This window comes from Schistocerca serialis, chromosome 7 (genome assembly GCF_023864345.2).
Source record: "Schistocerca serialis cubense isolate TAMUIC-IGC-003099 chromosome 7, iqSchSeri2.2, whole genome shotgun sequence".
Taxonomy (NCBI): Eukaryota; Metazoa; Arthropoda; class Insecta; order Orthoptera; family Acrididae; genus Schistocerca; species Schistocerca serialis.
In genome coordinates this window covers 378024457-378049618 of record NC_064644.1, presented here as the reverse complement: position 1 = coordinate 378049618, position 25162 = coordinate 378024457, and the positions used below count along the sequence as shown (strand labels likewise).

Sequence of the window (25162 nt, the reverse complement as noted above, 5' to 3'; positions counted from 1 at the left end):
GAGAAAGAGGTATCAAAGGAAATGGAAAAGGTGTCAGAAAAAATCGAAGGTAAAAAGTTCTCGCTTAATTATTTAGATTTAGATTCAAATGGTATAGTCTATCTTAAATATGCTTTGTTGTGTCATTTTTAGCAGAAAAAAAAGTTTGTCGAAGTCCAAGGCATGGTTGACCGGCAGAAGGAAATCTTTTTTACTGTAGAATTTGCACAAGGTATTCACAGTATACTGCAAATGAGAGCAAATGGATTGAAGTAGAAATGATGATGTAAAAAATTTACATATGTTTCGATAGTGTTAGTAAAAAGTATACAACAACATCAAATTCCATAGTTAAGCTTGTTACTTAAGTGCATTTAATTCTTAAATAAATAGTTTATTATCACAAACTGACTAATTTATTTTACGACAGGAATTTAATAGCATTTCAGTATTGTTAGGTCATACTGTATTTTTAGGATTCCGTACCTCAGTTGGGCAAAAACAGAACATTTATCAAGTTGAAATTTATGTCACATACTAATGCCTACGTCTCTCGCTGGTGGAAACAATTGAAGCTTCTAAGTCAGTGCAGTCAAAAGATACGACAATTTATGTCACATATTCTGATTCTAACAAATTCACCCGTAAAAACCTACTGGGTATATCCTGTTGGTCAAGAATCATGAAATTTGGGAAGAAGCAAGGTTTCACAGTACAAGTAAAGGAAAAAAAAACAAAGTTGTTACTCTGTAATTATATCACACAAAAAATATTTCTTTTCTCATAAGTTATCCGACGTCATACTTTAAATTAAAACAATCAGTAATTACGATTTCAGGCTGACTGGGTCGCAATGGCAAAAGTTGAACTTCAGGTAAGGAATGACTGTTGTTCATATGAGGCACTTCAGAATTGATCTATCATCAGTTATCCATTAGCGATTATTGCACGTATATATGACGTTTCAAATTGTGTAAGAAATCTGCAAATTTTTGTTTCACATAACTGATGGATAAATTCCGATATCCGTCATATGAGGAATAATGTCTTTCCTTTATTGATATTTGACTTTAAGTCACATTTATATTATTGATATTAAAACGTTCTCCAAGATCTTGGAGTCCCTGGGACCGATATCTCGTCATTATCAATGTCGATAACAGGCAGAAAAGGTCGAGATTCCAGATTCCCGGAATGGATGAACTGTCTGTCTACATAATGAACTTTCTGCGGAATTCTCAGTGCGCGACCCCTACACCCATCTGCTCAGTTTTTGTATGTCATTATGCATATTTTTGTAAATTTTTTGGCACAACAGCACTTTTTCGGTGCTTTTGTGATATTTGAGTCATCAAATATCCAGCTCTGCTGCCTAGGGTCTGAAAGGGGCTACTTAAATTGACACCACCCGCCTATTATGAGAGAGATACCGCGTCCACGCTGTGAAAGCATTGTCATAGCGCTTACTTGCCACGTCGTTGTCGTTATTCGAACTGCCAATTGGCAGTTGTTGACTCGCTCTTTTGCGTAGAGTCTGAAAGAGGCTACTTCAATTTACACCGCCTGCCCTGTCAGCAGCGAGGTATCGCGTCCACGCTGTGAATGCATTATCATAGCGCTTACTCGCCACTTCGTTATCGTGATATCCAACTGCCAATTGGCAGCTGTTGACTCGCTCTTTCTCTCTCGTTATCGGAGCGCCGTGCCATATAAATGTGGTCAGAGCTGCACCGGGCCCAGCTGTCGTAGTCTGCTCCCTCCTGCAGCATGTTAGGTTTCCGTCTACTGGTTGCCGCCGCTCTGGCGGTATACGGTTGTGCCGCCCAGAACGCTTCGCTGGACTTCCCTGAGGACTTCATGTTCGGTGTCGCTACCGCGGCCTACCAGATCGAAGGCGCGTGGAACGTAAGCGGTGAGTTACGGACCTTACACATTATACTACCCCTTAACTGTCCGAAATCTGTGATGGGAAACGAGACATCTCGTCCCAAAATTGTTATCTATTTCCTCATCTATGACTCTGCGCAATCATTAGTGGAGCTGCAAAAAGTTATTTGTCTTTGCGACGAATGTCAGTGAGGCCACTGTCTATAGGAAATTTACAGGTAACTAATACTTGATGGAATCGTGGCACACTAATAGACTAAAACAGTACTGGAGAGATATTATGCCACCAAAAATATCTCTCACATCGGGAGTAGCAGTAATGCCTGTATATGTTTGTTTATTTAGTTTCTGCTTATTTACCATTAATAGACACCTTTCACTTACCATGGCAGATATGCTTAGTTTTAAACGACAATTGTAAATTACATACATTGCTTATGTTAGTATAAAAACCTTATTTACATCACAGCATAACCAAAATTTAGCAAGAGAGGAAGATAAAAGAGGACAGCAAAAAAGGGGAAAGGAAATAGGAGACAAGGCGTTAAATCCAACGTTACTATGATTTGAGATATTGATACTGACAAAGCTGATCATAGGCTACATGGGTTCAATAAGCAGTAATGAAGAGGTACCATTATATCAAGAGATAAACCATTCCTTTATTTTTCAAATGGGGGAAATTGCTCGTTGTTTGACGGTGCGGGGGAGGTTAGTCCATAAGCGAGCACTTGTAACACGGAATGCCGTACATAAACGCTTGTGGTATGTAAAATGCTAAATTAATTACCAACGCAAAAGATTTGCTGTCCCGCCAGTGTTGGTAAAGTTTTAATGCTATGTATACGGATGGATAAAAGAAAGAAAAATCTGTGAAGGTGCCATTGGATTGTTTGTAACGAAGATATTTCTGTGACGGAAGCATTAATAACATACTATAATGTATCTCACTCAATAACTTACAGCAAGGGCGAAGTGTCGCGAGTTGTTTCTATTTACATTTTGTTGCAGTGGGTTAAAATAACAGAAAATGGATAAACCTAGCTCTTGAACCACTTTCCTTCCCATATATAAAGAAAAAGGTTATCTCGTATTTTTGTAAAATGTAGAGTACCACAATTACCTCCTTCCACACAGCTACAGCAAAATTACTCCAGTTTAAATGCTAGTCTAGTGTTACCCCAATATTTATGACTTACAGAGATTAATTTATGTTTTATTTAATAGAATATGCGGAAGAAATTTGCGCAGATATGACTTGCTGAGTCGTCGTTACGCAGCTTGGTGGTTAAGATGCTGAAAACTCAGTAGCTGTCGGAATCAGTAAAATAAGTAGAAAGGATGTGCTTTTATATGGCTCATGTCAGCATTCGTCACATACACCTCCAGTATGTAACAAACTATAAAAATTGCAACTGTGGACATTAAAATACAGAAATCCATAGGGAAAATGTTGGTTCAAAAATGGCTCTAAGCACTGTGGGACTTAACATCTGAGGTCATCAGTCCCCTAGAACTTAAAACTACTTAAACCTAACTAAGGACATCACACACATCCATGCCCGAGGCAGGATTCGAACCTGCGACCGTAGCGGTCGCGCAGTTCCAGACTGAAGCACCGAGAACCGCTCGGCCAAACCGGCGAAAATGTTGTCATTTACAAAATTCTACAGGACTCAAAACCCACGACAAATACTCTACAAAGAAACGTTTAATGGATTATAGCTCTAGATGTTTGTAGTGATAGTCATTAAATAGAAGCTGTTAATGACAAGGCAGGAATTCTCCAAAGCAGCAGAATTCATCATGTTAGCAGGATTTCGGCGTACGAATGTGGAGTTTGTTCCAAGAATTTATGTTTTCAAAAAATTGCGACTGTGGGCGAATAAGAAGACACTCTCGTCCTCATCATTTAACTATTACTTCTCTCTCTCTCTCAATTCATCCATCTCAGACTGATATCCCATTACAATCCCTCACCTTCACCCTCTCACCCTCACATTCACCCTCTCCCTCATAGTCTCACACTCTCACATTCTCATATTCTCACTCTCTCACACTCTCCCTCCCCCACCTCTCTCTCCCTCTCTCTCTCTCCCTCCCTCCTCGCCCCGCCCTCTCTCTATTCTATCCGAATTTGATGAAGTCGTTTTCGTTTTCGTGAACGCCCAGAAACACTCACCCTTGAAACCTACAGCAAGCTTATATTCCACCAATTACAGCAACTCTCCATAACGAAAACGGTGGCCGCGCGGGATAGGCACGCGGTCTGGCTGCCCCCGTCGGAGGTTGGAGTCCTCCCTCGGGCATGGGTGTGTTTGTTGTCCTTAGCGTAAGTCAGGTTAAGTTAGATTAAGTAGTGCGTAAACTTAGGGACCAATGACCTCAGCAGTTTGGTCTGTTAAGACCTTACCACAAATTTCCAAAATTCCAGAACGGTGATAGATTCAACTGTAGATTTTGCTGCCGCATTCTCTGCGAATACTCCAGGACCACGTGACTGATTGTATAAGCGACTTTTTCCGTAACTAAGTGAGGCTAAGTCGTCTGTAGAATATCGTAGTGAAATCTTGTGTTTACAGATTTTTCACATCCTCTTAAAATATCAAAAATAACGTAAATACCACAGTAGACTTTGATCTCAAACATTTTATTCATTTAACAGTTTCAATCATTATTATCATCATCATCATCACACTGATCTAAAAAGAGAAAAGTTGCATTTTTATGAAAAAATTACGTAATAGTAGGCTATCAAATATTATTAGCAGTATCGTAATATACAAAGCCAGAAAGGCAGAGTAAGCAAATAAAATATGCAGTCATAAATGGCGAGGTCATATAGAGTAAAATCCTGATAAAATGGTAAACAGTCACCATCCGTAATGTCGGGTCGTCGCTGGTGTATTGCACTTACAACAATGGAAACAGCTGAGGGGGCTTGGCCGCTAGATGTCGCTGGCCGAAGGCAGTTCGCAACGGCGTGATACAAAGTTATAAATCCAATCTTAAGGTCCCTACACACGCACCAATTTATCAGCCGACCGACCGACCAAACAATTTTGTGGCAGCCTGTACACGTCGGGACATGCTGCAGTCGGCGATCACGGCGCCGTACTGTTGTTATGATTACTTTATCTTAAGTTCATTGACGGGCTTACGACATACAGAAGTTTGATGGACATTGGAAGAATGGTGTTGGCAACAGGATCATCTCTCAGGACACTCTTCAAGTTGATGTTTTTGAAAACAATCCGGACAAGATGGAAATCGTTTTGGTACCCAAGACTGGGTTGATCAGCTCGCGCAAAGTGGAAGACGATGTTGGTTAATGCTACGGCGACCCGCCTGTACTGTTGCTACGTCCAAATCACCACTAGTGCGGCAATTGACTGCTGATGTAACTCTTCAGGCTTTCCCGGCGATCTAATGACATCTTGAGTTGTCGGGTGTTCTGCCGGATATCAGCGTCGTACTTGCACGATATTTCGGTCACGTAGCTCGAGACCTTCATCAGGTGCGACCTGAGACTGCTCCTCGAGTGGACCTGGTCCAGTATTTATGCCTATGGCCTTCCCCTCCACCAACGGCTGCAGGCGCTTCCTCTGTGGTCCGCGCCCATTCCCTGCGACCTGCTGGAGCGTTGCTGCTCCGTTTTCCGTCCGCTGCGGTTCTAGGTGTTCCCTCTGCGGTCCGCGCCCACCAAACCCGCTCCTGGGGGTTTCATCTACGGTCTGGGGTACCAGGCGTTCCCCCTGCGGTCCGCGCCCGCTCACCACGACCTGTTGGAGCGTTGCCGCTCCGTTTTTCGTCCGCTGCGGCTCTGGATGTTCCCTCTGCGGTCCGCGCCCACCAGTCCCAGTTCTTGGTGTTCCATCTTCGGTCTGGTGCTCCTGGCAGTCCGTCAGGGGCTCGTTTACCATCTCCATGTCTCTGGTTCTTCTGTTTGTGTAGTGTTGCAGCTGGCCCCGTTGCTCCTTTAACAATTCCAGAGCCGGATCCCAGGCTCTGCTTAGCTGGTACCCTGTGTCACGATTCACAAGATCGTCAGCCATTTTAATCTCAATCGATTCTCTTATAACACTGTCCCAAAATCTGGGTGTTTGTGCTAGAATCTTGGTATCCTCATACTTCATAGTATGATCTAGTTCTAGACAGTGTTCAGCAATGGCTGACTTAGTCACCTGTCTTAATCTAGTGTGCCTCTGATGTTCTTTGCACCTGATCTCCACTGTTCTTGTCGTCTGGCCAATGTAGGACATGCCACATTGACAAGGTATATTGTAAATCCCTGGTTTTCGTAACCCCAGGTCGTCTTTGACACTCCCCAGCAGTCCCCCGATCTTGTTGGATGGACAGAAAACACACTTGATATTGTGTTTACGCAGGATCCTACTGATTCTGGCAGAATCAGTGACCGAAATATCGTGCAAGTACGACGCTGATATCCGGCAGAACACCCGACAACCCAAGATGTAATTGACTGCTGGCTTGGATGTGTTTCTATTAACAGCTGCTGCATCGATCCATTGCTCTAGTTTCTTGTTTGCTGCTCGTATTACTTCGAAGCTTTTGTACTACTAGGGCAGTTCAATAAGTAATGCAACACATTTTTTTTCTGAAACAGGGGTTGTTTTATTCAGCATTGAAATACACCAGGTTATTCCCCAATCTTTTAGCTACACAACACTATTTTTCAACGTAATCTCCATTCAATGCTACGGCCTTCCGCCACCTTGAAATGAGGGCCTGTATGCCTGCACGGTACCATTCCACAGGTCGATGTCGGAGCCAACGTCGTACTGCATCAATAACTTCTTCATCATCCGCGTAGTGCCTCCCACGGATTGCGTCCTTCATTGGGCCAAACATATGGAAATACGACGGTGCGAGATCGGGGCTGTAGGGTGCATGAGGAAGAACAGTCCACTGAAGGTTTGTGAGCTCCTCTCGGGTGCGATGACTTGTGTGAGGTCTTGCGTTGTCATGAAGAAGGAGAAGTTCGTTCAGATTTTTGTGTCTACGAACACGCTGAAGTCGTTTTTTAATTTCTGAAGAGTAGCACAATACACTTCAGAGTTGATCGTTTGACCATGGGGAAGGACATCGAACAGAATAACCCCTTCAGCGTTCCAGAAGACTGTAACCATAACTTTACCGGCTGAGGGTATGGCTTTAAACTTTTTCTTGGTAGGGGAGTGGGTGTGTCGCCACTCCATTGATTGCCGTTTTCTTTCAGGTTCGAAGTGATGAACCCATGTTTCATCGCCTGTAACAATCTTTGACAAGAAATTGTCACCCTCAGCCACATGACGAGCAAGCAATTCCGCACAGATGGTTCTCCTTTGCTCTTTATGGTGTTCGGTTAGACAACGTGGGACCCAGAGGGAACAAAACTTTGAATATCCCAACTGGTGAACAATTGTGACAGCGCTACCAACAGAGATGTCAAGTTGAGCTCTGAGTTGTTTGATGGTGATCCGTCGATCATCTCGAACGAGTGTGTTCGCACGCTCCGCCATTGCAGGAGTCACAGCTGTGCACGGCCGGCCCGCACGTGGGAGATCAGACAGTCTTGCTTGACCTTGCGGCGATGATGACACACGCTTTGCCCAACGACTCACCGTGCTTTTGTCCACTGCCAGATCACCGTAGACATTCTGCAAGCGCCTATGAATATCTGAGATGCCCTGGTTTTCCGCCAAAAAAAACTCGATCACTGCCCGTTGTTTGCAACGCACATCCGTTACAGACGCCATTTTAACAGCTCCGTACAGCGCTGCCACCTGTCGGAAGTCAATGAAACTATACGAGACGAAGCGGGAATGTTTGAAAATATTCCACAAGAAATTTCCGGTTTTTTCAACCAAAATTGGCCGAGAAAAAAAATGTGTTGCATTACTTATTGAACTGCCCTCGTAAGACCAAAACTTTGTCTAATGAGGGGTCTTCGAGTTGAAATGCCTCGTACTAGAAATCCCAGATGATCATGTCCCTGATCACTTCTTCTGCGTAGGCTCCCTTCTTTTAGGAGTAACAATATGACATTTTCTCCCTAAGCCTTGCAATTCTGCGTCCCATTCTTCATGAGTCTAGTTTGGCTGTTTCTTGCATTGGTAAAATGCTACCTGGGAGGAAATAGCTTGGGTATGTCGCTGGTAATATTTAGTCAGCAATGAACCAGTATTTGAAAAGGCGACCTCTGAAGGCTTAGATAAAGGGGCCAATTTGCACAGCAACCGGCAAATCTCAGGTTTTGACTAAGACAAAAACAAAGATTTCATGAGGCTGGCGTCAGTTACCTCGATTGCGTGGAAATGCTGCAGTAATATTGATCCGTAGGCTTCCCAATCCTCTAAAGTCTCATAAAGGGAAAGAAAAGCCGGCAGTTGCTAAGTTGCTTGCGTCTGCAGTCAGCCTTGAAGAAATGGCTGGAGGGTGTTCAGTAGCAACTTCTGGGTCTCGTACTGTTCATGAAAAAGATGCATGAGTAGAGTTTCCAATGTAGAGGTTAGCTGGATCTTCACCATTTTTAGTGTATTATAATCAGGAATAACACAATAAATATATCCCGGTTCTACGGTTTATTGACACAACACTGATGCAAAATAATTCTGTTACTAAGCACCATGTCGTAGATGAACACTTTACGGAAATTATATAGATTGATGGTGGTTACACGAATGTCCAGGAAGTGCAAGTGAAATGCAAAAGTCCGGCGGAAATCACAAGTCCGTTGTCACACTAAGACTAGTGAACTTTGAAGTCCAGTTTCCAGTATAGTATTCGGATTCTAAGTCCACAGCGCAGCCAATCAACATCGACAACAGGTCCACCGCAGCGTGGACTGTCCTAGTTGTGGAGTGGAACACAGTACGATGATAGCTGGCTTGTAGACTCAGTAGCGGCATTAAATAAGGCTCCATAGTTAATGGAGCCAGCTGCTCCAGAGAGAGAGAGAGAGAGAGAGAGAGTGCGTTTGTGTGTGTGTGTGTGTGTGTGTGTGTGTGTGTGAGAGAGAGAGAGAGAGAGAGAGAGAGAGAGAGAGATGTATGAATGTATGATGATGATGCATAGGTGGAGTGAATCTGGAGGTATTTGTTCATCTTAGTTTTGAAAATATCGATCCTCCTCTCGGCTTCTCCATTAGATTTTGGATTGAAGGGGGGCATTGGAATGTGGCGAATTCCATACTGGGCACAGAAAGCACGAAACACTTTGCTATGGAATTGTTGATCGTTGTCAGTTACGAGCACTTTTGGCAGACCTTCAATCGTAAAACAATTTTCTAAGGCTGTGATTTGAAGCGCGCGCGCACTCGCGCGAAGGCGACCTGCGATGTTAGCAACGGGCTGTACACGGAGAAGAGCGGCGTAATGGAATACGCCGCTCCTTGGTGTGGAGATTTAATAGTGGTGGATACTACAATGTTTCATTCGCTTACTCCGTTAACGTGATTAAAACAGGTATGTACGCTAACCTTCCAGACTATATACACTCCTGGAAATGGAAAAAAGAACACATTGACACCGGTGTGTCAGACCCACCATACTTGCTCCGGACACTGCGAGAGGGCTGTACAAGCAATGATGACACGCACGGCACAGCGGACACACCAGGAACCGCAGTGTTGGCCGTCGAATGGCGCTAGTTGCGCAGCATTTGTGCACCCCCGCCGTCAGTGTCAGCCAGTTTGCCGTGGCATACCGAGCTCCATCGCAGTCTTTAACACTGGTAGCATGCCGCGACAGCGTGGACGTGAACTGTATGTGCAGTTGACGGACTAAGAGCGAGGGCGTATAGTGGGCATGCGGGAGGCCGGGTGGACGTACCGCCGAATTGCTCAACACGTGGGGCGTGAGGTCTCCACAGTACATCGATGTTGTCGCTGGTGGTCGGCGGAAGGTGCACATGCCCGTCGACCTGGGACCGGACCGCAGCGACGCACGGATGCACGCCAAGACCGTAGGATCCTACGCAGTGCCGTAGGGGACCGCACCGCCACTTCCCAGCAAATTAGGGACACTGTTGCTCCTGGGGTACCAGCGAGGACCATTCGCAACCGTCTCCATGAAGCTGGGCTACGGTCCCGCACACCGTTAGGCCGTCTTCCGCTCACGCCCCAACTTCGTGCAGCCCGCCTCCAGTGGTGTCGCGACAGGCGTGAATGGAGGGACGAATGGAGACGTGTCGTCTTCAGCGATGAGAGTCGCTTCTGCCTTGGTGCCAATGATGGTCGTATGCGTGTTTGGCGCCGTGCAGGTGAGCGCCACAATCAGGACTGCATACGACCGAGGCACACAGGGCCAACACCCGGCATCATGGTGTGGGGAGTGATCTCCTACACTGGCCGTACACCACTGGTGATCGTCAAGGGGACACTGAATAGTGCACGGTACATCCAAACCGTCATCGAACCCATCGTTCTACCATTCCTAGACCGGCAAGGGAACTTGCTGTTCCAACAGGACAATGCACGTCCGCATGTATCCCGTGCCACCCAACATGCTCTAGAAGGTGTAAGTCAACTACCCTGGCCAGCAAGATCTCCGGATCTGTCCCCCATTGAGCATGTTTGGGACTGGATGAAGCGTCGTCTCACGCGGTCTGCACGTCCAGCACGAACGCTGGTCCAAGTGAGGCGCCAGGTGGAAATGGCATGGCAAGCCGTTCCACAGGACTACATCCAGCATCTCTACGATCGTCTCCATGGGAGAATAGCAGCCTGCATTGCTGCGAAAGGTGGATATACACTGTACTAGTGCCGACATTGTGCATGCTCTGTTGCCTGTGTCTATGTGCCTGTGGTTCTGTCAGTGTGATCATGTGATGTATCTGACCCCAGGAATGTGTCAATAAAGTTTCCCCTTCCTGGGACAATGAATTCACGGTGTTCTTATTTCAATTTCCAGGAGTGTATATTACGATACTATTTGTAATAGTTGACAGCCTACTATTACGTAATTTTTCATAAATGTGCACGGTTTCTCTTTTTAGATCAATCTGGAGATGATCATCATGACTGAAATCGGTAATTTAAGAAAAAAATGTCTGCAATCACAGTCTATTGGGGTATTTACAATGTTTCATAACAATGGATCGCTGTCACTCCTGCCGGCCGGTGTGGCCGTGCGGTTAAAGGCGCTTCAGTCTGGAACCGCGTGACCGCTACGGTCGCAGGTTCGAATCCTGCCTCGGGCATGGATGTGTGTGATGTCCTTAGGTTAGTTAGGTTTAACTAGTTCTAAGTTCTAGGCGACTGATGACCTCAGAAGTTAAGTCGCATAGTGCTCAGAACCATTTGAACCTGTCACTCCTCATCTTGAAAAATATTTTTCAGTCTTTTACATATACTTACGGAAAAGAAAATGTTACACTGTGAAGTACCAGTCCAATATTTATCAATTTTTTGCGGATTTCATCCAATAACGGGTATTAAATGATGAAACTTTCATTCGGTTGGGAGAAGATATCTATCATTACTGTCAGTATGACGTGTCACCCAATTCGTTGTCGCAGGGAAGAAAAAAACCACCTCTGGCTGTCTTGTTGAGGAATTTCCTAGTATTCTGGAAACATGCTGTGTAATTTCACGAATATTGCTGGTTAGAAGTTGATATGAAAGTATAAATCTTCCTATAGCATGCAAGAGACGCTCAATGGGTGACCTATTAGGGGAACAGGCGGGTCAGTCAAGGGTCCTTACATTCGTCAAGGCTTTTGTGCTGTGAACTGCGATATTGGATCCTGCCTTATCTAGCTGGAGTATGCTATTTGGTATCCGGGTCGCCAGGACGTCTACTAGCACTTTGTTGTCGATTGCACCTCCACAACCAGAAGCGAGACTCGTCGTTCTATGACACACAATGCTAAAGAGGCAAATCAAACCAGCTTTCATTTAATTTTGTAGTTTTATAGTTTCGTGGTTTGACCAAGTAGGCAGACCATCGTTTCTCTGCCTGCATGTCTTCGTACTTAACATGCCGGGGAGGAATATCACGCTGGCAACCATTACTTCGTGTGTTTGTGCTCTTTTATACAACGTTTGATATGCATGGATGCATGATATGAATGGACGCAGGTGTAATTGAAACGCCTCTGCCTGCGTGGATTCAAGCGGAAATTCTTGATTTCATTTTGCAGTAGCAGCCTGACAAAGGCGGTAGGATGTAGTCTTCCGACCCGCAGCGGCACTCTGTTGCTAGAGTCGTCTGCCCAAGCGTGATGTCGCGATTTATTTCTCTACAACTACGCGTTAGGAACGCCTTTTTCCAATTTTTTTGGACGTTAGATCGAGTGGAAAATTTGGAAATGATAGAAACAGGCTTTGCCCCTTCTGTCTTCCGGTTGGAGGAAACGCTTGCAATTTTTAACAAATTGGTCTCGGCGATTGGGCAGTGCGCTCTCACCAAGTTCATTCGCTCTCTGCACGTAGAGCCCAGGCAGTTTGGATTTTGGACGGAAGCTGAGGGGGCACCAACTTGGCGAGTTGCAAAGAGACTGCACATTTCGTAAGTATGACGTGCTGCTCCTGTGCGAACTGGGACGGCGATTTGGGAATTGTAAAAAAATCGGAGGCACCTCTTAGTGCCACTAAGTATTCCCTACTGTCTCTAGACCATCCAAGCCGCACTTGTCTGTGGTATAGTGTCTGTGGTATAGTGTCAACTATAAACGAAGGAAGGCATTTCGGTATCTCAACCAAGCTTCCAGCAATCTCTTACCAGTGGTTCGTGGTGACGCTTTGTCCGAACGTCAGCTGTCGTCATCCGTTTATTTGTCTAAACTAGTCCAAAAGTCCTAGGATTCTCTCGTAGTACAGTTCTTTTGGAAGGACTCATGCCTTCTCTTGTTGCTATTCTTTTACCACTCGTTCCACACTCATTGCACCACAGTCAACTGTCTAAGCGATCTGTCTGTATGATGATTCCACGTTGCTTACGACACTAATTCGAGTTTTCTCAAAGACAGCAAGATGACGATAAGCTGTAGGTGCAAGTCTTCGGCCGGCCGTGGTGTCCGAGCGGTTCTAGGCGCTTCAATCTGGAAGCGCCCGACCGCTACGGTCGCAGGTTCGAATCGTGCCTCGGGCATGAATGTGTGTGATGTCCTTAGGTTAGTTAGGTTCAAGTAGTTCTAAGTTCTAGGGGACTGATGACCTCAGATGTTGAGTCCCATAGTGGTCAGAGCCATTTGAACTTTTTTTTTTTTTTTTTTTTTTTTTGCAAGTCTTCTTGGTACGCTGTGCTGCAGTTTCCAGCAGAAAATTTTCAGTAATGTTAGCCATTTTGTAGTCATATCCTTCATGTCCTTCTTTATCAGCAGGAACGGCTGTACTGAAAATAAAGTTTCGTGAGGATTAAATTTTAATCGCACTATCATTCGCATAGAATCACTGGAGATCGCTTTGGTAGCTTTCGCTCAAAGTGTAACAGTTATTCTCAGTAGATATAAGGAGCAGTCAGATGAAAACCAACACCCGCCACAACGGGACCATGCAATGGTTCCACTCAAAAGTAACCACTACACGCCTTAGGACATTTATCCCACTGGGAGATGAGACGATCAATTCTTGTTTTGTAGAACGCAGTCGGTCCGTAACTGATCTAGAACCACACCCATTGTTTCACTTCGCCGTCCGAATGAAATCGACGTCCACGCATGTCATTCTTCAGGTGGCCAAAGACGCCAAAATCACTTGAAGGACGCAGGCTGTACTGAGGATGATCCTGTATTTCCCATCGAACCTGCTGAAACGTAGCTTTCGTCCGATTGGCAGTGTGGGGGCGGGCGTTATCGTGCTAGAGGGTGATTCCGTCCGGCGGCATTTCCCGGCGTTTGACCGTAGCATGTCGCAGTTTCTGCAAAATCTCTTCATTTCCCTGAGCAATGACTGTTGCTGAACTTGCCACAACTCGTGTGAACAGCTTCGGATTTCTTTGACGTGGGAGATGTGGGATGTTTCTATTATTGGCTTTGACGTTTGTCCTCGGGCTGTCGCAATGCTGTCGGATGGAATCATCCTGTTGCACTATAGTGCTCGACTCTACAGTGCCAGGCTGACGAAGGCTACGCTTCAGCTATTTCTTTCGGAAAAATTACAATATCTTCCTTACAGCCCGGAACTTTCACAGTGTGATTTTCACATCTTTGGCGACCCGAAGAAAGATATTCGTGGACGTCGGCTTCAGTCAGGCGAGGAAATGCAAGAGTGGGTCGGCGGCTGACGGCGTTTTACGAAACGGGAATTGATCGTATCGTCTCCCGCTGGGATAAATATCTTAACGCATGTGTTGATTACTTTTGAACGGAATCATCCCATGGTCTGATTGTGGCGGTGTTCGGTTTCCACTTGGCTGCCCTCATATATACAGGGTGTTACAAAAAGATACGGCCAAACTTTCAGGAAACATTCCTCACACACAAAGAAAGAAAATATGTTATGTGGACATGTGTCCGGAAACGCTTACTTTCCATGTTAGAGCTTATTTTATTACTTCTCTTCAAATCACATTAAGCATGCAATGGAAACACACAGCAACAGAACGTATCAGCGTGACTTCGAACACTTTGTTACAGGAAATGTTCAAAATGTCCTCCGTTAGCGAGGATACATGCATCCACCCTCCGTCGCATGGAATCCCTGATGCGCTGATGCAGCCCTGGAGAATGGCGTATTGTATCACAGCCGTCCACAATACGAGCACGAAGAGTCTCTACATTTGGTACGGGGGTGCGTAGACAAGAGCTTTCAAATGCCCCCACAAATGAAAGTCAAGAGGGTTGAGGTCAGGAGAGCGTGGAGGCCGTGGAAGTGGTCCGCCTCTACCAATCCATCGGTCACCGAATCTGTTGTTGAGAAGCGTACGAACACTTCGATTGAAATGTGCAGGAGCTCCATCGTGCATGAACCACATGTTGCGTCGTACTTGTAAAGGCACATGTTCTAGCAGCACAGGTAGAGTATCCCGTATGAAATCATGATAACGTGTTCCATTGAGCGTAGGTGGAAGAACATGGGGCCCAATCAAGACATCACCAACAATGCCTGCCCAAACGTTCACAGAAAATCTGTATTGATGACGTGATTGCACAATTGCGTGCGGATTTTAGTCAGCCCACACATGTTGATTGTGAAAATTTACAATTTGATCACGTTGGAATGAAGCCTCATCCGTAAAGAGAACATTTGCACTGAAATGAGGATTGGCACATTGTTGGATGAACCATTCGCAGAAGTGTATCCGTGGAGGCCAATCAGCTGCTGATAGTGCCTGCACACGCTGTACATGGTACGGAAACAACTGGTTCTCCCGTAGCACTCTCCATACAGTGACGTGGTCAACGTTACCTTGTACAGCAGCAACTTCTCTGATGCTGACATTAGGGTTATCGTCAACTGCACGAAGAATTGCCTCGTCCATTGCAGGTGTCCTCGTCGTTCTAGGTCTTCCCCAGCCGCGAGTCATAGGCTGGAATGTTCCGTGCTCCCTAAGACGCCGATCAAATGCTTCGAACGTCTTCCTGTCGGGACACCTTCGTTCTGGAAATCTGTCTCGATACAAACGTACCGCGCCACGGCTATTGCCCCGTGCTAATCCATACATCAAATGGGCATCTGCCAACTCCGCATTTGTAAACATTGCACTGACTGCAAAACCACGTTCGTAATGAACACTAACCTGTTGATGCTACTTACTGATGTGCTTGATGCTAGTACTGTAGAGCAATGAGTCGCATGTCAACACAAGCACCGAAGTCAACATCACCTTCCTTCACTTGGGCCAACTGGCGGTGAATCGAGGAAGTACAGTACATACTGACGAAACTAAAATGAGCTCTAACATGGAAATTAAGCGTTTCCGGACACATGTCCACATAACATCTTTTCTTTATTTGTGTGTGAGGAATGTTTCCTGAAAGTTTGGCCGTACCTTTTTGTAACACCCTGTAGTGCTGACAGGAACATCTTTCTTGGCTACAGTTCAACAGCATCTTATGAACTACACATATTTTTGGACATCTTTTTTTCCGAAAGATATTTGCAGGCATCAGAGCCTATACGAGTTGTTGTGTCATAGTGTAAGGTGCACATCTCACGGAGTGAAAAAGAGTCTGTTTCGCTGAGGCATGTTATTGCTTTCAGGCAAGCGGGAGAGTATATGGGACGACTTTACACACGAACACCCGGATTGGATCGCAGACGGCTCAAATGGAGACGTCGCCTGCGACTCCTACCATAAGCTGGATGTCGACCTCGAAATGCTCCAGGACCTTGGGGTGAGTTACAATCACTGGAGGTAGTTGGAGAAAAGACCTGATTCTCCTTCTTACCCGTAACTGGGATGAGGAAGCGAAATACATTCTTTTATTCACCTCGCAGTGAACCGTGCAGGATTTTTCAAGATATCGACAAACGTTTATGGACGGTAGATCGGACAAATACGATCAGTTTTTGTTAATTTTGTTTCTTTGTTGATCCTCCGTTTATGAGCTATGTGCATGGTCATTATACACACTCGCTAATAGCGACCTGCTACGCAGCTCCTAGTGAGGTTGTTATTCTGTGGTGTTGTCCCAGTTCTGTCACTCAGCTTGTGTTGTTGTTTCAGTAGCGTGCGTCTTACCGTTGCTGAATTTAGCATATGTTGTAACAATAATGTGTCTACAGTGGTGTGCATCTTACCAAAGCAGTATTCATTGTAAGACTGTATCTTCAGTGCTGTTCGTCTTACTAGTCCTGAATTCAGGTTTTCTTGCTGTTAGTATTCAATGAAACATAGAGTACGTCTTTGATGAGCTCAGTGACAAAGTTATGTGTTACGGCGAGGAGAAGGAAAACGGAGGAGCAGCTATACGGAAACCGGTTCCCTAGCAGAAGACATCAAACCACAGTACTTTCGCTGCAATTCACAGACGCTTCGATAAACGGACTCTACGTCATCAGCATGGTGGTGGTGATAGCGTGACCTGAGAACACCAGATTTTGCAATGAACCTTCAAGCAGAAAATGTCCTACAGCCTGTGGTATCGGAAAATGTGTCTGTTCTGTTTGGAGAGCACCGCGGGAGTACAATCTACACGCATACCATCTTCAAATATTTCAGATTTTAGGACCAGCTGGTTACCACACCATATGAGTACCACACCAAAGAGTGAATGATGCTCCTTCCGCATATGTGTTTTATTTACAGATTAGCTATCTTTACACTTATCGGGTACCTTAACAGCAGGAACAGTCGCAACCAGGACAATGAGTAACCACTGCTGTTAGATCGCACCAACGAAGGTTTTCTTTAAACTTGTCCGTACCTCTTGCGGAAATACAGGAAACGCTGCGAGCAAGTGAGGTGAATCAACAGGGAGCTACTTCGTAATTTGCGATAAGTTGATAATTTGGGTCGGCCAGTAAGCGTGTACGGATAGCAGAAACGAATAAGATGATCTGGCGCGTAAATCGAGAAATCCGGGTTCGAGTCACGGCCGGGCATAAATATTCACTTGTCGCTATTTAATTTATTTATTTCAGTGCCCAATTGTGGTTGATACCTGATTCTCTGTTGTGTCATGTATATGTGCTGAAGTTCTCTTGCGTCTTGAATATATACGATCGCTGAATCATACATGGTGTCTGTCCTTACGGACATGTTCGAAAGAAACAGACACCACATATACTGATGAGGCAAAACATTATGACCACCGCCCACCGCGACGTTGGATGTAACCTGGTGGCGTTTCGGGCACGTGACGCGGTAATAGAAGCATGTAAGCGGAGCAGACACGATAGGGGGATCACACTAGCGAAGATATGAAACATTATGACCACCGCCCACCGCGACGTTGGATGTAACCTGGTGGCGTTTCGGGCACGTGACGCGGTAATAGAAGCATGTAAGCGGAGCAGACACGATAGGGGGATCACACTAGCGAAGATATGGGCTGCAGTGGGGAGATCCATTGAGATAAGCGACTTTACGAAGAAGAGCTTGTGAGCGAGTATCATGAAAACGGCGAAGCTGGTCGAATGTTGACGAGCTACTGTCGTGAGCTTCTGTGGAAATATGTAGAAAGACGGTGAAACTACCACTAGGCGCTAAATGGTTGGACACGTCCATGACTCTTCACAGAACATGGGGTTCGGAGGCTGGTCTGCTTTGTTAAGTAGGATGGATGGTGATCTGGTGATCTGTGGCATCTCTGCCTAAAGAGCACGATTCTGGTGCACGCACAAGTGTTTCGGAGCAAACCGGTCATCGTACATTGTTGAACAAGGAGCTCCGCAGCAGACCACCCCTGCGTTTTCACATGTTGGCGCAGCGACATCGTCAATTACGATTGCAGTGGGTACAGGCCCATCCGGATTCGACCGTCGATGAATGGAAACGTGTCGGCTCTTCGGGTGAATCACATGTTTGCTACACTAGACCGATGGTCGTCTACACAAACACCGTCATCGACATGAACGGCGGCTCTAAACGTGCAACGCCCCACAGACACAGGCTGTTGAGTGCACTATTATGCTACGGGTATTATGCTGCGCTTGCATGGTGTGGTGTGCGTACTGTTACACCTTCGGTACACACACCATCAGATTATTTGACGTGTCGCTCTAACGAAGTAGGCGAGTGTCAGCAATATGTCTGTTGGTCTTATCGTGGCATGTTTATCTTCTGCCGTTAGGTCAGACGATAGAAATGCCACTTGCACGCATAGAGTAGCAGATTGGCGGTGACCAACTTTAATCAGAACTTGATTAATTTTCACACACATTTATTAAAATAATAACAAGCCTAAAAACTACTTAACTTGGTTCTGGATGCTATTTACAATTGACAGTCGGAAGTTCCTTTGGTCTTGGTACGTTAATCTTATTCTCACATATCTCTGGTACTTGACAAAATTGTCTATTCATTTATCTCCATGGCTATGTACAGGAATATGATAATCTTATTAGGCGCAGACTGAAACTTGACTACAGACTAATGCAGACTGAATAATCGGAGGTCTGTACACTCGTTGTAATACCTCGAGCGTTCAGGTATCACTGCGCGAGTGCGATCTGTGAGGAGAAAAGGTTCTATGTTAGCAGGGTCTCATTGGCTGCGTTACATATTAATACGCGGATCGGCGGAAGCAGAATTTGGTCCGTCTCTAAGACAGCGCCCTCTCGTAGAGCGGAGACGGACGAGCGCTGCGCCTGCGGTGTTGTGCTTAGCGGGGCGCGATCTAGTGGGAAAGTTGTGTACGCGCTGACTACGCGGAACTATGTACACAACACATGGGATCTGCTGTAGTAATGGAAGACATGCTGATAGCAGCGAACTCCCTTCATCCATTCATGCTTGGTGTTTTCCCCGACGGTGCTGTCATCTTTCAGGATTGTCCGTGTCTCGTAATGGGACAGTGTTATAGTGGCTTGAGGAGCATTACAGTGAACTCATGTTGATATCTCGGCGACCAAATTCGCCTGAAGTAAATTCTGTGGAGCCCATCTGGGTCGCTAGTGGGAACCATCGCCTCGTACTAGAATCAGCGGGCCGTTATTTACGCGATTTACATGACCTGTGCGTAGCCATCTAACGCCACATACCTCCGAAAACCTACCAACAAACCTCGGACCTCTGGTGAGAAGAATCAGTGACGTATTTCGTTCCAAAGATGGTCAAATAAGCTATTAAGCAGGTGGTCATAATGTTTTGGCTGATTAGGTATATGATAGTTTATCGTCGTAGATACCAAAGAGGTTTCCTGTTCTGACAGAATGGTACTGACACAGTAATTGACTCCAAGGGTAGCATTTGATCACCTGCCACCGTAGTTGTGGTCGCTGACGCACGCCCGTGCGGTGGTGCTCGGTTCGAAAGTATCCGGTCTGAGTGCTGGTGCAGGATGACAACTTAACTGCCACTATTTGATCAATAAGGCGAGGAGAGCAGGCGGCGTAAAGCCCCTGATCACCGGTCTTTGCGCCAGAGTCCTGGATTAAGTTCCAAATCTCTTCGCTGTGTCACAGGTGACACTGTGATGGTGATCCGTCCGCCGGATGGGACGTTAAGCTCGGCGGCCACCTAGGTGCTGTTCGGCAGGATTAGACTATGTGCCGGCATCGGGTTTCAACTCCTTCCCTTCTCTCCTCATCACCATACAATACAAACACTGCACTACACATGCATCCATTACACTACAAATACATTACAGTACAAATACACTTAGCCCGCAGCTCGTGGTCGTGCGGCAGCGTTCTCGCTTCCCGCGCCCGGGTTCCCGGGTTCGATTCCCGGCGGGGTCAGGGATTTTCTCTGCCTCGTGATGACTGGGTGTTGTGTGATGTCCTTAGGTTAGTTAGGTTTAAGTAGTTCTAAGTTCATAGATGTTAAGTCCCATAGTGCTCAGAGCCATTTGAACCATTTTTTTAGAAATACACTTACGACACAACACCCATATATCAATAAGGAGAGTGGCCCATGTACGGTGATGGACAACTCCCTTTCCGGCAGGCGGATGAACACATTCCGTAGGATGTCCCACCAAACAATGCCGTACGATACTTAGATTTCTTTAACTTTGAATCATATGTATTACACATTTGTGTTTCACTTCCGATCCCTGTTTACCCTCCCTAATTGCGGAAGTAAATCTTAAACGTTTACAGAATTAAATTACGAACGCGAAGAGCGCCTTTCCGCATATCATTTACTTTATTTACTTTTATTTACAGCTGTGCTAACCCAATGGTCGCATCTTGGCAAAGACGGTCTATTATAACTCACTTCTGAGATGTTTGATTTTGTTAGTTTCTGGTGAACACTTTCATGAACAGTGCCCGTGTAATAGTACATATAGAACATATGTGCCATTAGACATGGTTTTGTACGTCAAGTGTGGAGTGGGGCTGCATAGCCCATTCTTCTCCAGTAGCACCAAACATAGCTTCAAGGCTTCACACAGCGGACACTTCGGTTGAAAGAAGTCATGGCACAGAACACAGTACGGATAAGTGGGTGATCGTGAGATGGACGCCTACACTTTTCTGCGTCTGCGTATACATGTAATATATTAGGGAGGGTGAATAGGGATCGGAAGTGAAACACAAATGTGTAATACATATGATTCCAAGTTAAAGAAAAAATAAGTATCGTACGGCATTGTCTGTACAGTGTAAGCTGATGTGTCCTTTATTTCAAACTCAGCCAGCCACTGTTCTTTTCCATTCGTGTTGAGAGTGAGGAAAAAACTGGTGTATGTATGCCTTGCTATGTCTTTTAACCTTACTTGATCGCTAAGTCAGGCCTGTAACAGAGACAGTAGACTTGTTGTATTGTCTCCCCCCCCCCCCCCCCCCCAGCCCCCTATCGGTTCGATACATTTCATCATCACCATCAGTTTTCTGCTATGTTTGCCTCTCCATTTTCTGCCATCCATTGCTTCCTTCTTACGGCTGCTATATGTTGTTCCGTCCATCACGTCATCCAGTATCAAATCTCTTCCTTCCTCGCTTCCTTTTACCTTCTACACAACCTTCTAAAACTGTTTTTATCAGTCCGTCATTCTTTCTTACTATATGCCCAGTCCAATTTCTTTTTCTTCTTTTTATTACATCTAGTAACTGTCTTTTCTCTCCCATTCTTCTCAGTACCTCTTCATATTTCACTCTGTCCATCCAACTTATTCTTTCCATCCTCCGCCATGTTCACGTCTCAAAAGCCTCCATCCTTTCTCTGTCTTTCTTCCTCAAAGTCCATGTTTCAGCACCTTACAGAAGAACACTCCATAAGACATTTTATGAATTTCTTCATGAGTTCTCTGTCCAGACCACTGCAGAAAATTCTCCTTTTCTTATAAAATGCCTCTTTTGCCATTTCTATCCTTGTTTTAATTTCTGTGGCGCATTTCCAGCCGGTGTCTATCCTGCTTCCAAGATACTTAAAATTTTGCACCTGTTCCATAATTTTTTCCGTTATCTTCAATTGTGTCCGCCGAATCCTGTAATTCTTTTTCCCCTGTGGCTAGAAGGTCCATATCATCAGCAAACCTCAAACTCCCTACTCTTCTTCCTCCAATTTCTACTCCTTTGTCATCTAATGAGCATTGGTCCATCATATTTTCCAAGTAGAGGTTGAAAAGGATCGGTGATAGACAGTTTTGTGGCGGTGTTCGTAGCGTCAAGCAATTCGCTGTCGAAACGACTTACGAAGTCACCGCCACACTTTTAATAGCGGGCCGACCGGTCCGCTGGAACAGTGAACAGAAAGAGGAAAACCCAAACACTCCGATTAAATAAAAGTCGGTACTTGTCTTTATTAACGAAGATACAGCAACACAGTAGTGAACTCGGTGTCTGCAGAAATCTGTCTAGTTCGAGTCGGAGCGGCTAGGTCAGCGTCGGCTGACGACAAACAACTACTCTGCTGCGATGAACACACAACTGACTAGCAAGTACACAATTCGGTGGCGAGTATACAACTGAGCGGCGAATACAGAACTGTCCTAGCGCTCGCGACTCCAGCGCTTAAGAAGCCAGAAGCCAGCGGTGGCGCGCGCAGACTTGCGGCGATTTCCTGTCTCACTGGCGCTGCTTATGCAGACGGCGTCCGGACTTTGATGCTGCCAACCTTTTGGCAGCGGGCTCGGGTGGCATTACTGGCTAGGATATAACAGACAGCATCCTTGTCTTACTCCTTTTCTTAGTCAAATCCAGTTTGTACTTTCTCCTCTCACTTTAACTGAGGCTTTTTGATTAAGATATTATGAGTTTACAAGTCTTCTGGTTTTCCTGTCCACTCTCTTTTCCCTCATTATAGTCGCCAGTTTGTCCCAAACCACAATGTCAAATGCCTTTTCTAGATCGATGAAGCTTCTGAAGGTACACTTCACCGGTAACTGTGCCATCAAAGAAGAATGGCCCCGGTAAGACAACCCACATCACACTTCTGGCAAATTCACGGCTTTGTCTACATGGACATTCGGATTTTCGGCGGCCCAGTAGACGCAATTGTGGCTATTTACTGTACCATTGAGTTTGAACTGTGCCTCATCAGACCACACAATCATCTCTGCAAACTCTTCATCGTTGCGCACCTTGTTAGTAAACCTTTCTCTTAAAATTCGTAGGAGCCCTATTGCATCTCTGGTGCCCGTATTCCATCTAAAGCAAAACTGCTCCTCACCAAGATTCTCTTCTATTACTTTTTCAAGACTCTTGTTAATTATTCTTAACATTACTTTGGCTGCATGTGAAATGAGGCTGATTGTCCTGTGCTCATTGCATTTCTTGGTTCCTTGTTTTTTATTTATTTATTTTTTTTTTTTTTGGTAATGGAATCGTTACAGTTATCAGAAAGTCCAGAGTCATTCACCATTGTCATATATTTTATTACATAATCTCAATATTTCGATTATGCACTACGGCCCCCTGAGTGCCGTAACTACTGTCATCAGCAATACTCGTTGATCGTGTGGGGACAAACATGATTTCATCTTACCAGTGCCAGTCCTTTCTCCGCAGACATCCCGTGTTTAATTCTTCGAAATTAATGGGAGGCTATGTATACAGGGTGGTCCACTTAATCGTTTCAGCGCAAATATATGTGTAACAACAATAGATACTAAAAAAAAAGACTTTCACGGGTATGAAGGTAGGGCAGGGGCTCATGAAAGTAAATACTATGAGACATTCTAAAACGTAAGTAAATATCAAACTTATGTGTTTTCAAATGGACACCCTGTAATATTTCTCGCGCAGTCATTAACACGAAGAAAACACAAAAAGAATGGTGGTGGTTGCATCGCAATATGTCCCTTACATCCAGAGAAATTACAAAGTGAAGTTGGCGCTTGAAATAAACGAAACGTGCTGCTATTGCACACTCCGAGATGCAAATGTGAAACCCACGTTATTCGTAATCGCGATGTGATTGACTCACTACGATGCAAGAAACGCTGTACTTATTGCCATTTTCATTGTTATTAAGTGGTCTGGAAACATTATAGATGTCCAGTCACACAACTACGCAGAAGTGCCGTTTACACCTCTGTTAGATCCTTGGCCAGCCATTAATTATGTTTACCATGGCCGATGATATTCGCTTTTTTGTTACCGTTATGTCGATTCTAGCGCTACAGTAAAGATCAGTAAATATGAACGAGCAAACGCTTTCCTTATTTTTAATTGTGTATGATTGTACATCTGTGTTCTTTCCAATCGACTTGATAACAGTGCAAACGGAATTAAATACAGCGATTGTTGCGTCACACTGCATTAATCATATCGCAATTAAGAGCAACCTGGGGTTCACGTTTGCATCTCATGTTGTGCAATAGCGGCGCGATTCGTTTATTTCAAACGTCAACTCTACTTTGCAGTTTCTCGGGATGTAATTGACGTACTACGATGCACCCACCCCATTATTTTTCTGATTTTTCATGTTACTGATTGTGTAATAAATAATAGGGAGTGTCTGTTTTTTTTTTTTTTTTTTTTAAAAAAACCTTGCCTTGAGAAACATATTTGTTTCGTTGTAGGCTGTCTCATAGTATTTACTTTCATTAGCCCTTGCCTTACATTCATACCCGTGAAAGTCGATTTTCAATATCTTTTGCTGTTCCAGAGATATTTGCGCAGAATCGTTTAATGGGCCACTCCGTACATCTCGACTTAACGTCTGTGTGATCGCTGAAGTAATACTGAATAAAACTGATGAGAAAAGAAATTTGTGGCACAACCTGACTAGAAGAAGGGATCGGTTGAAGGGACACATTCTGAGACATCAAGAGTGGTGGTGGTTAGTGTTTAACGTCCCGTCGACAACGTGGTCATTAGAGACGGAGCGCATGCTCGGGTTAGGGAAGGATTGGGAAGGAAATCGGCTGCGCCCTTTCAAAGGAACCATCTCGGCATTTGCCTGAAACGATTTAGGGAAATCACGGAAAACCTAAATCAGGATGGCTGGATTGAACCGTCGTCCTCCCGAATGCGAGTCCAGTGTAGACATCAAGAGATCACAAATTTAGTACTGGAGGGAAGTGCGGCGGGGAGGGTAAAATTCGTAGAGGGTGACCAAGAGATGAGAAAAATAAGTGGATTCAGCAGTTTTTTAGAGATGAAGAGGCTTGCACGGGATAGAGTAGCATGGAGAACTGCATCAAGCCGGTCATGGGGCTGAAGACCACAACATTAACATGGACTGTGTTGCCCAATATTCGGCCAGCACGGTTCAACTCCTCGTAGGTTAAATTTGACCGTGATAATGCTATTAAGCGATCTCTACCATTGAAAAATGTAGCACTAATTTATGAA

General features: G+C 45.1%; 1 protein-coding gene across 1 annotated transcript in view; it reads left to right on the top strand.

Annotated features, from left to right (window-relative positions):
• The first annotated feature begins 1770 nt into the window (after window positions 1-1770).
• Window positions 1771-25162, top strand: part of LOC126412387 (myrosinase 1-like) — a 139915-nt gene continuing 116523 nt past the window's right edge. The window contains exons 1-2 of the mRNA XM_050081964.1: window positions 1771-1891; window positions 16013-16146. Coding sequence (XP_049937921.1) covers window positions 1837-1891; window positions 16013-16146 — 189 coding nt within the window. The 5' untranslated portion in view covers window positions 1771-1836. The remainder of the gene's footprint in view (window positions 1892-16012; window positions 16147-25162) is intronic.